General features: G+C 48.2%; 1 protein-coding gene across 1 annotated transcript in view; it reads left to right on the forward strand.

The window, feature by feature from the left end:
* The window catches only part of CSMD2 (CUB and Sushi multiple domains 2), a 324,269-nt gene that overhangs the window by 280,573 nt on the left and 29,861 nt on the right, over positions 1-13,835 (forward strand). The window contains exons 49-55 of the mRNA XM_085306730.1: positions 291-479; positions 5,848-6,033; positions 6,353-6,547; positions 7,937-8,110; positions 8,458-8,631; positions 12,034-12,207; positions 13,536-13,724. Of these exons, the coding sequence (XP_085162856.1) occupies positions 291-479; positions 5,848-6,033; positions 6,353-6,547; positions 7,937-8,110; positions 8,458-8,631; positions 12,034-12,207; positions 13,536-13,724 (1,281 nt within the window). The remainder of the gene's footprint in view (positions 1-290; positions 480-5,847; positions 6,034-6,352; positions 6,548-7,936; positions 8,111-8,457; positions 8,632-12,033; positions 12,208-13,535; positions 13,725-13,835) is intronic.

The raw sequence follows: 13,835 nt of genomic DNA on the forward strand, positions 1-13,835 counted from the left end.
ATGTCATAAATACGTAATGACATTACTCAGTAAATGAATTAAGTAATATTTAATTACCAGAAATTACTCTTAATTTCTAAAGCTGAGTGAAACTTGGATAATAGTCCTGCACTTTTTCCCCCTTTAACTTTGTACTTATTCATTGCAAGTTCTCAGTTTCGTGTACAACCTTAGGTTATGGAAAGCACTATTTAATTCCTCATCTGAAAGGAAATTTGTCTTGATATGGCCCATCCACTGCCTTGGATATGTGAAGCTGCGTATTTATTTTCCTCTGCCCTTCTCTCCAGCTCCTTACTGCAGTCTCCCACAGCCCCCAGCACATGGACTGATTCTCAGCCATACTGGTCTGCACCCGGGGAGCACGGTCCGATTTGGCTGTGACACAGGCTACCGTCTCGCTGGCCACAGTGTTGCCACCTGCTCTCAGCACCCGCAAGGCTACTTCCACTGGAACGAAGCAATCCCGCTGTGCCAAGGTGAGTCCTTGTGAGGGTCTGCAGCCTCTAAGCTCTTTCTCACACCTGAGTCAGGTGAAATGTTGAGCTGGGGAGGACTGAGTAAAATGGTGCAAAAATGAAAACCTGTTGTAATTCCCCCAGTYCTCTATTGAGCACAGGTGTCCAGCTGCAGATAGGCAGTTTGGCGTGAGAATTGGTCCGCTTAGTACGAGTTCTTGGGAGCAAATGAGGAAGGAGGGAAGGGAGCAAAGGGTCATTGTCTGTCCTGGGTAGGGGAAAGGCAGTCTGTGCAGAGGGCTTCCCTTGCAGAAGTGTCTGAACGCAGGCATAACCAAACCTCGAGTAAGCACAAGAGAAGCTGTTGTCCAGAAGAATCTGGAAAGGCTGTTGGGAACATGGGTCCTACTGACTTTGGTGCAATGGAGTTTCCTCTAGCGTTTCTAGAAGGCTGTTCAGGTCTGTATGTGTTAGTGAGCAATGAGAGATTTCTCAGAATTCAGATGGTGCCCAGTTTCTGTTGGCTTCCTGTAAGATTTAGACATGTAGTTGTTCTTTACACATCTCCTCCTAATTAACTGTAATCGTTATGACGTATCGTACTTAGCACATGGCTCCTTCCAGGCGTGGGAGTGGAGGGGAGGACAGGGCAGCCTGCCCTCAAGGGCATTTACTTTCATGCTGTTTTATCTCACCCACTRTATTCACTTTCTGATTGCACCTTTTTTTTTTTTCAATCCAACAATCATCTGTTTCTTTGTGTTGATAAAATACCCATCTTTATTCTGATGAAGACTTTCAGTGTCTTTGAACATTCATCCATGTTCCAAAGGGACCAGGCACTGAGGATTAATATTGCATTGGCTTCCCTGGAAACTAGCCAGAGAACAGAGACAGCATAGGCAAAATCTTATTGCATTCTGCATTGCTGCCCTGCCCAAGCTTTAAGGAAAAGCAGGGTTATTTAGTGTGAGTTACCAAAGAGCCTCAAAAAATCCYGTTTGTGCTCACTTAGGCTCTTTTGAAAATTCCTGACGTGAAAGGAAATTTGTCTTGATATGGCCCATCCACTGYGAGGTGCTGGCGCCCGCCAGGCTGTCGTGGCAGCTGGGGCAGGCAAGTCGCGCTGGAGCAGCGCGTTAGCCCAGCCTGAGGGATTTCTCTCACGTGCTGGATCTTCTATAAATGAAATCATATCATCGAGCACGGGTGACTGTGCTGCGAGGCGTCTGCTGTCCCGCTGTTCTCGAGTACCACCCCAGCCTTGCATCTGGTGCAGAAGCCACATTTCCTTCCTGGAGCAACGAGATGGATTTTAAACACGGAGGCAGAGAGGAGGGGGAAGAGGAACAGCGAGAGAGGGCCTGCTGGGAGAAGATCCTACTTGGATGAGACATCGACGGAGAGCCATMATTTAAAGCAGGATGGAGCCACCCAGCACCAGCGACTGGGTCAGCGGAGGAAGAATCCGAGTGAGACCATCCATTGCTTGGCACAGCCTGGCCTGGAGACGGCGGCGCCTGCGGTCCTTCCTCCTGGGGAAGCTGTCTGGCAGCCCCCTGCTCTAGCTAGCGGAGTTTAGGGGCCAAGTCASAGCTTTGCAGGTGGGCTCCTGCTTCGGTTTTCCCACTGGAGGCGAGTGTCTGTCCCCGCCGGCCGCACAAGGAGCAGTGCAGGCCCAAGTGGAAGCGGGCTGTTCGGAGCAGCCTCCGGAAGAGCCTGCCTCCCTCCACGGACTGCCGGGGAACCGGCGGGCAAAGTCGCATCCTGAGGATGGAATATCCCCTCCRCATCCTTGGGAACCTCACCTGCTCTCTGTGTTTCCCCGTATTTACAACAGAAATCTTACTGCTTGTCCATGGTTATTAAGTGCCTGGAGTTGGATAGCAGGAGATAAGCGAGTAGCAGCAAGACCGAGTCTCTGAGAATTGGCAGTGGAGCAGCTCCCCCGCCTGGCCCTGCRGAGGTGGCAGCCCGGGCTGGCTCCCTTCTTGGTGCCAGGTTGGCCACATAATACCCAGGACATCTTTTTTTTTGCCTTGATCTCCAAGCCAACTGGCAACCTTTTGTTTTGGGCTGTACTCAATTGCTCATCCTTTCCAGTGGCCAGGCCCGCATGGCAGAAATTTGGGAATTCAACCCACAACATGAAATAAATTGCTCACACAATCAGCTGTGTCAGGAGGAGAGGAACTGGGGTCTCCATAAACACATGGTTTAGTTAACAAATGCCATTTCCCATAGCTCCCCTCTGGCAGCAYGTAATCCTTCTTCCCTTTCCTAATCCCCTTCAAATAATCTTTATTACGTGCTCAGTCCTAGCTGACATTTATGGAAGCAGCAGAGAGTATTCTGCAGGGAACAATCTTGGGTTGGCACAATGGGGAAGAACACAAGATGATCTAATATGCCTTTTCTATCGCCACTGCCTATTTTTAAGCTGCTTTGTTTTAGGAATCCCAGCTGCAGATTTGCTTTCATGTGGCCTCTGTCTCTTTTCCTAGGACATTTTCTTCCTGCAGACAGAGCTTTCATTACCTCTGAACCCCATAAGCACCTCTTTTTTTTTTCCCTGGATCAGACTCTCAGTGGGTCTGTCCTAGCCAAATGTTGTTTTTGCTTTCCCCTGAAACAGCTTCTGTGTTCCATCACCTCTGGTTCCTCTGGATTGTAGTGCCCACAGCTGGAACCTCAGAAATGACCTATAAAGCAGATGACAAGTTTACTTCCACCCCCAAAAATCAAGCCTCTCTACTTCATGCTGGGCACTCTAAATAAAGACTTATTAAAACCACRTTCTGCTCAAGGATGCCGCATTTGCAAGGAAGGACAGCGTTGCGCTGCAGCSTGCAAGGTACTGGATCCCGTGCAGCAGGCAGCTCTCTCAATTAGCTCTCTGATTCCTCTTCATGTTTCAGCCTGACCATCTGCAGGTGAAGAGGATAATTCTTTTATTATTATTTTTGGTGGCTTAATGAACTTTTTAGTTAACTGCATCTGGCCTTGACGGGCTGCATTATTGCTTCATATCTGGATTATTGCTAACTCACTTTTGTGTCAGGGGAGGGTTTGTGCAATGGAAAGGTGCCAAAAATCAGACTGCTTGACAGGGACGCAGRTGGAGCTTGCCCGGGAAGGAGGGCTCACTGACACAGAGATCCTCCCGTTGTGAAGATAGCAAGTTGCACCTAAACCTCACAGACTTGGAGCGAAAGCTGGGCCTGGTCTGTGTTCATAGCTGGTGTCCCAGCTTGTCAGTGTCTGTGCCTCAGTTTCCCTGGTGGCTAATGGAGATAACGAGTTTTGACTGGTGGCAGAGAATATGCTCAGAACATACAGCCCTTAGCACTCTGTGTCCCCTGGCAAGACCAGGCCTGTCCTAAGGGTTGTGTAAAAAAGGAGAGGGGTGTTTCTTACTGTCCTTATCAGGAACTTGCTGACTTCATGCTTTCTCCACTGGCCTTTGAGCCCAGCTCTGGTGACTGGTGGGACCTTCCTCATCAGCAACCTGGGCCCAGAGTCTTTGAGTCCTCTGTCAACGTAGACCTAAGCRCCGTGATCTCTGTCTCTCCTTTCTCCCCTGGCTCCCAGGAGCAGGGGAGAACTGAACAGAGAAAGGAGAAGGCTTTGGCGGGGCAGTGGCGAGGGAAGGGCTCAGTTTCTTACCAGTCTCTTTGATCAGCTGTAACCTCAGAAAGTAGTGGTAGTAGAACTGGCAGGGTAGGGCTTTCTTCTGCCTCAGAATGAAATTGATATTCAGTGTGCCTGTTTGTCTAGACACTCAGCCTTGTAGAGAGATTCGCCAAGCTCCTCGGCTCGATGAAATGACATACATGTGATTATCATTTCAACTAGGGATGTGCCGGATCGTGCTAAAACAAGCCTGCAGAATTACTCACACCTATTAGCACCACCAGCCTCTGCAAGGTGCTGCGTAATTGTGCTCCAGGCTGGGGCTTGGGCTGACTCATGTAGTAGTAATGGGATAAAAGCATCTCGGACCTTCAGTGGTAGAAAGCTCCAGTGGTTGTGCTTAGGCTGTTTTCTCCTTTCAAGGCTCGGTGAGGCCTCGGTCACTGGAAACCAGCTTTCCTAAGGTTGCTGCTTTCCTAACCCTAGTTTGTGTGCGGAGGCAGTAACAAGCAGGTAACCAGGTTTTAGAGTATCTACTTGTGGCTCAGGAGATGTAGGCTTAACCTCCAGCTCGTGCGTCAGGTGAGTAAGAATAGCTCTGCCTATTCCAGGAAAGAATGAATTTCCTCTGGAGTATTTTAAAAATGCAGATAATCATTTGGATTAGGTGTTGGCCACCAACTCATYGGTTGCCAATGGCTTCTGCTCTCTCCGTGCCCTGCCTGGCTGGCAGTCCTGCTGGCTGCTGGTCTTGCAGTGGCAGCATAACATGTCCTGAGTTGTCCCTACCTGCTGCTGTCCCATGCCTGTCCAGGCTGGCAGGCTGCGGGTCTGCAGTCCAAGGAGATGGGCTTCCCCCAGAGCCAAAACTCAGAGGGAGGGATGGGAACTCACTTGTTATTTTTGGAGGCAATTTTGCATTTGGTTTCCTGCAAATGCTAACAAAAAAAAAMCCCATGTCCTTGAGTGTTTTTCACATGTAACAGCCCCCCAGCCCTGTTTCGCCCAGCAGTAAGGAAGGGGTAGCAGGGCTTGCAGTGTATTAGGAAACTCCTGCAGCACCAGTAAGCCTGGTTCTGGTCTGGCTTTATTTGCCTGTGGCTCGCGTTTTGCTTCCCTGGAGCCCTGCCTGCCCCTTCGTGCCCTGTTTGGTGGCGGCTCTCCGGGCCGCAGGCCGGAGGCTCTCGGCAGACGGTGCACAGCAGCTTCCCCAGGGTGCTGCCATCTTCAGCAGCCGCTTGGCACTCTGCCTGTTTATCAGTTTTCCCCCTCAATTGTCCCTCTTACCTTCTCATCCGTAATGCTGCATTTAGCCTGCCTTCTGCCACAACGTGATTATCGTTTGCTGCCTTACGTAATCCAGAAGTGCTTACGTGTTTTTAGATTGTTGCTGCTGTGAGATGTAAATACAAAGCACTATTGCTATCTGTTTCTTTGTGTGAAAATTTTTGCATACTGCATTGATGCATGTTGTATTATAGATATTTAGAAAATAAGAGCCAGCATCTCTTCCAGTAGGAACTGGTATTTGCTATTGGCTTTGCTGTTGCCATGTTGATGGATAGGAGTTGCAAATCTGATCCTGTCTTTGAAAGTGAGCATTCATTGCAGCGTCTGCGGCTCAGTAGGGTGCTGGAGCTTTTCTAAATACCAGAGTTTGGGATCTGGGGTTTCGGCTTGCTTACCACAGATCTATGATAAAATTGGAAGCTGACTTTGATTCTCAGTTGTGTTTTTTCCTGCTCCTCCTTCCCAGCTGTCTCCTGTGGAGTTCCCAGAGCCCCAAAGAACGGCGTTGTCTTTGGCAAGGAGTACACTGTGGGCACCAAGGCCATGTACCACTGCAGCCAGGGCTTCCACCTGCAGCCGGGTGAGGAGCCCACTGCTGAGTGTCTGCACACAGGGCACTGGAGCAACGACAACGAGCCCCCGCACTGCATCGGTGAGCGTTTGCAGCCAGCGCAGTCCCACAGGGAATTCAAGGGGTCCCATCGGTAACGTCTTCCTGCTCTAGGAGAGAGAGCTCTGCCTCACAGGTGGAATATTCAGGGCACCAGGCTTCCAATCCTGCATAGCTTGGGAATGCTGCCATCTCTCACAGTGCCTTGGTTTCCCACCTGTGAAATGAGGACGCTAATACTGGTCCATTTGTTAAAAAGCCAGCACGCTTGCTGAAATGTCCAGGTGCCCTACAGTCAAGTCTCCCATTAACTCCTCTGTGTCTTGTTTCTTCTCCTTGGTTCGCCACGTTTGGTTTTTAGCTGTCACCTGTCCAGATATCAACAGCATTGCAGTCGAGCATGGTCGGTGGCGGCTGACCTACGAGATCCAGTACCACTACAACGCGCAGCTCATGCTCATCTGTGATCCCGGGTACTACTACACAGGCCAGCGGGTCATCAGGTGCCAAGCCAACGGCAAGTGGAGCATTGGTGAACCGATGCCAACCTGCAAAAGTAAGGGCAGTGCATCTCGGGAGCCTGCCAGGGCAGAGTGGCTGCCCTGGCTGTCTGGGGGCATGTGTCTTCTGTTTTGCATTCGGCGTGCGTGTGAGCGCTGCTCGTTGCATGCAAAGGCACTACAGCCCTGGCCACTCTCACAGCGGCTGAGAGCACGGCTGCAGAGCTGCTCTGGTAGAAGAGTGTTTGGATGAAGGGAAAGGTCATATGTTGATCTGGTTCTTAGTTTAATCTAAACAGTTCTGCAAGAACTGAAGCACATTTGCTCATCAGTTGCTGTCAGGTCCCAGCAGCTTAGCTGCCACTGGTGCCAGCTGCTCTGAAGTTTGCTTTAAGAAATAAAAAATTCTAATTTAAACCCTAACCTCTTCCAGTCTGATGCAAACACCAAGTTTACGAGGGTAACTATGTCACCTGTAAATCCAAAATGCTCCTGGCAAATAAGCAGCTCTCAGTTACTCTGACATGACTGCTGTGCTTTGGATCTTTTCTTCTGTAAAAGATGGGGAGGTTTGTCTCTAAGTGCAGATAGAGGTAGAAAAATGTCTCCTGCAGAATGGCAGCTTTCCCTTCCCTCCTGACTCCCTTTGTTTCTAGAGATGCAACTACTGACTTCAGTGACAGATGTAGTTTTACCCCTGCTAGCTCTACAGCCACTTCTGGGAGTGTGAGCCTGACCCCATTTTGTTTCTTCAGTGTTATTGCCTCCTAAATTCAAATGACAGTAACTTGGCAATGCACTAAGGTCAGAAAAACCTGGCATGAGGCTCTGATTTCTTGCTGAGTTTGAAAGCTCCTGAGGGTTTGCAGATCTTTAAGGTAGATTAAATAAAGAGCTGAACTTTGTGGCTGGGAGCTCCGTTCGCAAGGCYTGCTGGGCAAAATGCCACTAAACCCTGCCACCGGGAGAGCTTAGGCTTTTGGCTGGGTGTCTTCTGTGGGTCTGCTGTGAAGGCTTGAGCTCTGTCTTGGAGGTCACTGTGTGAGAATAAGCCTAGAAGTCCCTGGTCTCGCTTTCACGTCTGAAAGCACCCTGTAATTTGGTGCCATTTTATAGCTTTTCTGTAAGTTAGGCTTCCCAGTTGTATCAGTCAATGGGTTAATAATAGAAATATTCCTCTGTGTAGAAATTTCTTCCTAGCCAAGTCTCATCTTTACTAGCTCCCTCATGTCCTGAAGCATAAACATTAATAGCAGTTGTATTTGTCACCTCATGTAATATGACTGTGAGTAGTTGTTATTGTCTGTGTAACTATTAAATAATCTTTCCTACTCTTTTCTGACTTCTGTAGTAACTTGTGGTGAGGAGTTTCATTGACTACATGTCATCAAAAAAATGAATCTCTATGCCTGCTTGCTCTCACTGTACTTTGGGATCTCTTCTAGTTATCTCTTGTGGAGACCTGCCAACTCCACCTAACGGGAACAAGATTGGCACGTTGACCAGCTATGGTGCTACAGCCATCTTCTCGTGCAACACTGGCTACACCCTGGTAGGGTCCCGTGTGCGGGAGTGCATGGCGAATGGACTTTGGAGTGGAGCAGAGGTGAAGTGTCTGGGTAGGTGTTGGAGCATCTGTGATATGGTGAGGAATTGCAGGAGGGAATAGGAAATTTAGATCCTAATTCAAGAAAGAACCCAGGCAAGGACTCAGTGCTACTGAAGTGGGCGTTTGAGCAGATAAAAAGAGGAAACGGACTGATTCTTTACTAGCCAGTAGATGCGAGRCATTTTGAGATTGGAGAGTCATTTAAAAAGGCTACTTTGTTTTTATTGCTGCTGGGGTTTTATTTATTACTGCAGAGACTCAAAACTCAGATCCCTGCAGACAGTCAGATCAGTTTGTGATGGCTTCAGGAGAAGCAGGCACAAACTCTCAGWGATGGTTCTTGTCTCCATCCTGCAGCGGGGCACTGTGGTGTACCCAGTCCCATCGTCAATGGGATGATCAATGGTGAGAACTACAACTACCGGGGCAGCGTGGTTTATCAGTGTAACCCTGGCTTCCGCCTGATYGGGATGTCTGTGAGGATCTGCCAGCAGGACCACCACTGGTCTGGAAAGACGCCTGTCTGTGTGCGTAAGTATGTTGTCAGATTTCTTTAGCCCTGATTATGATCAGAGGACAACAGCTCATACAGAGGTCACTGTTCTCCTAGGAGTTCAGAGTTTCCTGAGGGGAAAAGTCGTGTAAGCAAGGAAGAGCCGAGTAGTGGGATGGATGATCAATCACTCCAGGTTTTTACTCAGCTAAGAAATTATTGCCCCTTGTTGCCTCAGAAGGGTGGATGGGAGGAAGAAAGCTCAGCTTTATTCATAGCTTCTTTGTCAGAAATATCTGCCATTCAGATGGATGCTGGCCAGGTGGTAACTGCAGCTGAGATAGCTTTGAGTCGCTCCCCTCTCAGTGGGATGTTGGTCCTTCCCCTTCAGCCTAGCGGGGAGCTGGTAGAAGTCTGGTCCATACCAGGTTGGATCTCCATAGCTGAACAGCAGTTTCTGGCACTAGTAAAATCTGCTCAAAAGCCAGTTGCAAAGACAGAGATGAGAGAGGGGGAGGAATGCAGTCAGGTTTCCAAAAGTGCCATGAATTGGATATGACCTTGTTAATTCTCCGGGYGGTCCAAAGATGAAATGGGTTCCAGCTGTCCTGCTGGGAACAAGTCTGGACTGGCAAGTTTTGTAGTGAAGCATTCTCATTTTGTGAAGGAGCAACTGGTGGGTGTTCGTGTTCCTGTGCTCATTTTTGTGTGTCTGTTGCAGCAAGCGCTCAAGTGCTCTCAGGAGCCTATACCCTTCCCCCTGCCAGCACCCTCCAGTTGCCACTTGTGTTGCACATATGGGCTGCACACGGCCGCTTTGCCTGCACACTGCGAGCACACAGGACACAAGCATCTCCGTGGTTCGTGCGGGGGAGAGCGGAGGTGGGGCAGGAGGGGCAGCGCTGCGACTTGGGCTGCTTTGCTGCTTCCCTCCACTTTGTAAATGCCATCTCTCTTCACTGGTGCATTTTGAATGCCAGGTTTCTAATGGATGAACCTGGTTGCAGTTGTAGTTGCTGAGGAGGGTTTATCCAGGTGTAGGGAGCACAACGGCAGACACCACTCCTGCCTACGCACCACTGTTACCACCTTTTTTATGAAGCCCACGTTCGGTGCCRGAGGAAATTCGGTCTCTCCTCTTCGTGTGACCAACATTCGGAGGTCACCGTGYACAACCTGCTCATTTATCTTTCTGGTAAATAAGCTAATTAATTAAGTTTCTACAGTTCTAACAAAGGTTTTAAGAAGTTGAAACATCATCTAATCAATAAAGAGGGCTGCTCATATATTTCGTATTATGATTTTCCAGTTGTTTGCTTCCAGCCTCACCTACGTGGGTTATGGCTTTACGTGCTGAGGCACAATATTAACAGCAAGGTATAAAGTAGGAAATGACCTGTAAATTGTTRTATATGCAGATTCCAGCCTAAAAATAAGAAACAGATTCAAGCTTTTAAGGTTAGCAGTGGCTCCAAAAATTGGAAGCATTCATGTCTAAGATTTTGTGTGAGGTTTTTAGGATAATAAGAGTTACAGGAAGTCTGGTTCTGGTTCAAGTTTGAATTACTCCAGTGTCTGAGGATGCTCAGTTGAAAAACTTAATTCATATTTACCAGCCAAGCTACATGTGCACTGACCTTGGTCCAGGAAGTCTTACTGGTAGAAGTCCTGCTGCTGCCAAACGGATTCGCAGAAATGCAGGATGTCTTAAACTCTCATTTTCATGAATCACCTGCTTCCTTCAGGGGAGACAAAACCCATTAGAACAAAGCGGACGGACGCTGCTTGTGCGTGCGTCTGCCGAGTGCCGATCTGCCGTCCTGCGCAGGGCTCAGGTGCGCAGTCTTTGTTCAGTGCWGCTTTCTGCAGGCTTCCAGTTCTGGCAACTAAAAGCTTTTGTGTGGCACTTCTGTAAAGGTGTCTCATGTTCAGAAGTCGGCCTTGAAATTATTACACTACATATCAGGCCTTACACGTAACATAAATTTAACACCATTAAAGCAGAGCACTGTTGGACTCTGAAATTAGATGCCTTGAGGTCATCTTGTTTCTGAGAAGCTCAGGGCACTCCATTATCACATTATAATTTCCTGCTGTCCTGATATTTTCTCTTTAAACCTGATACAATTGCTTGCTCTACATAAACTGGCCCTTTTGATCCATGCCAACTAGAGAGAGCCTTTTTTTTTTTTTTTTCTGGGAAAGAATCCATCTCCTATTTCAAAATGTGTATAATTTTCAGGAGTACCTCAGAGAATCTGGTGTTGTTTCCAATAGCACTAAAAGGCTGTCTTGCTTCGTATTTTTAGACCTGTATTTGTCACCACCTTGCCTCAGAAATAAATTCCTTTCCCAATGGTATAGTCCAGCCCTGGCAGTCAAATGTGTTACGGATCTTTTATGGGAATTTCAGCTTCCCCTTTAGCTTTCAGCTTTGCAGCTGTAGAACTAAACTGCTGGACTTTTACTGATGGACCGTTACCCTGTTTCAGCATGACAGTAATCAATATTGCCTTGTCCTCAGCTGTCAGAAGTTGTCACATTCCTTAAGTAGCCAGAAGCTCCTTGCAGAATATCTCGATGTTTCTTTTGTGCAGGGGAGCATGCTGTGCTCTAAAGCAAAGTGTCCGGACTTTACTCATAGCAGGAGTCTCACAAGGGTTTTATCTGTCCTTCCAGACTCACCTCCGCTAAGGTGCCAAGAGGGGACCCAGGCAAACAGGCTTTGAGCTCAGGTTCCCTGTGCTTCCTGCTGCTCCATCTTTCACCCTTGCAACTGTCCTGGGGAATTGTCAGAGTGGCTCAAACCCGACCCGTTAGCCCCTTACCTCTGCTCCAGTRTGAGCTAACATCAGCAAGAGGAAAAAGAACTACACAAAAATCCTCGTAACAGAGTGTTAAGAATAACGATTTTCCCCCTAAAGTTTTTCAACCTTAAAGCGGGAAGATTTAAGCATCTTAGGCTATATTAGAAACCCAATTTTTCTCTTTTTTTTTTCTTTTTTAACTTTCTCTCCAGGTGTAGCTTTATACTGCAGTGAGCATACATCCAACTTAAACCTGGGAGGAGGAGAAAAACAACAGGTTTTATGGCTATATGTGTGATGCCCAGGGTAATGGAAGGCAACAGATTAATAGTAATAGCTGGGGTTTTTGAAGAGGCCCTCTGGAGATTTACAGTACAAGTCAATAGGATGCTGGCATTCAGCTGCCTTAGAAAACGGTTCAGAAAACTTCTGATGCTTGTAAACTGAACACAGGTACCATGTCCTCCACTTGGTTCAGTATTTCAACAGATCTGGTCGCAGATCTTTGAAGTCAATGTGAGTCTCAGGGTTGTTATGAAATTCTTGATGGTCTCCTTCCTTGGGAACTTTTTCAGCCTGGACAACCCACTTCCTTCCAGGCAAAGCGGTAACATCTCCAATTTCTAATTGTAGCCATCACTTGCGGCCACCCCGGCAATCCTGCCAATGGCTTGACCCAAGGGAGTCAGTTCAATCTGAACGAYGTGGCCAAGTTTGTATGCAACACGGGGTACCACCTGGAAGGAGCCTCCCAGTCCCAGTGCTTGGCCAACGGACAGTGGAGCAGCTCACTGCCCACCTGCCGCGGTGAGTTGTCTGCCTCGACCCTTCTACYGCTGCTGCAGCCTGGAAATCCCAGGCACCTTGAGCTGAGGAGGGCTTGAGGACCAGAAACCCCTCAGCTCATCACTCACTGGGGCTGACGTACAGGAAAACATCCTGATGCATCATGTTGAGAATGATTTAGTGGTTGGTGAGTGTTGCTGCTGGGACAGATAGCAGAGCTAAGCCCAGTGCCRGCTCAGACGTGGAGCAGTAAGCCAGCCATGGGTATGAGGTGGCCTCAGTGTCCCATGGCAAGCTGCCTTCAGAGTGTTTGCTGAGTGTCACAACCCGGGATTTGRCCCTGGAAAGAGTGCCTGCAGATCACTGTGTGTGATTTTCCTGCTCTGTCAGTGGGAGCTGTTTATGGGCAGGGAGGGAGAGGAGGGGAATACAAGTGTCAAGGGGAGTACAGAGCAAGCCTGATGCTGGATTTTGCTGCTGAATGAGTAGGGAAACACTGCATCATTTAATCTAGACAAATTGGACTTTGTTTATCTCTGTGCCTTCCTCATCAGTTACTCTGAGTTCCTGAAAAGCATCCTGACACTCATAAATTTACATAAAACCAGTCTTGCAGTTCGTCAGGAATACACAAGTGATGTTTGAACTCTGAGGGCCTATTTAAATCTCAAGTAATAAATCTGTTACCCCTTGTCATCCTGCCCCACTCACTCCAGGAAGCAGATGGTTTCCCCCAAAGYGGTTAGAAAGCCCTGCTCAGCCCTGTAGTGGAGCAAGACATTGAATTATTTGTTGTAGGTGGGGAGGACAAAAGAAAGTATCAGGCCAGACCCTTAGTAGGGGGCATTCTGGTAACCCCAGACCAGTTTACTCGCGGCAGACGTCRTGGTCCTAGCTGCAGAGCCTGTCCTCCCCCTAGGCTGCCCTGCTTCGCTGGTATTAGTGCTCAAATTCACTTATCAGATTCCCTCCCCTCTGTCCACTCCCCTCCTCTGTATTCCTGTAATCCAATATCTCTGTCGATGCTGTGGCCCTGTCTGTCGGGAAATTGGCTCTCCTCAACTTGCTAATGTAATGCCCAATCCTGCAACCGGGCCAGAGAGCAAGGCTCTGCTGCTGAGCCTCTCCTGGTAGAGTGAGAGCCTGCAGGATTGCCTCTGCTCTCTCTTATTTCTTTTAATATTTTTTTTCTTTATCTGCCTTAAAGAACCTTTAAAAAAAAAAGATTAAAAAGCAAACTGTGAAACATATGACTTGCTGTTTTTCCCCCTTTCCTGCTCGTTTTTTACAGATTCCTTTGTTCTTTGTTACACCCTTTGTTTTGTTTTTTTTTTGTCATTTGTTTGCAGTTGTAAACTGTACTGACCCTGGGCACCTGGAAAACAGCATCCGTCAAGTGCAGCCAAGTGGTCCTCACAGATTCAGCTTTGGAACAACTGTCTCATATCAGTGCAGCCACGGATATTACTTACTGGGTACCCATGTGCTTACCTGTCAGGGGGATGGCACTTGGGACCGTGCCCTCCCACAGTGTCTTTGTAAGTTCTTTAGAATAATTCCCCTTTGGTCAGGGTGTTATTTAAAAGTCCTCCTCCCCTAATCCACCGCAGGTTTTCATCCCATGTAGTTCTCTGTTGTTTATTTAGCTG

The sequence above is a fragment of the Rhea americana genome, unplaced genomic scaffold (assembly GCF_003343005.1).
Source record: "Rhea americana isolate MKP2758 unplaced genomic scaffold, rheAme1 scaffold_246, whole genome shotgun sequence".
Lineage (NCBI taxonomy): Eukaryota > Metazoa > Chordata > Aves > Rheiformes > Rheidae > Rhea > Rhea americana.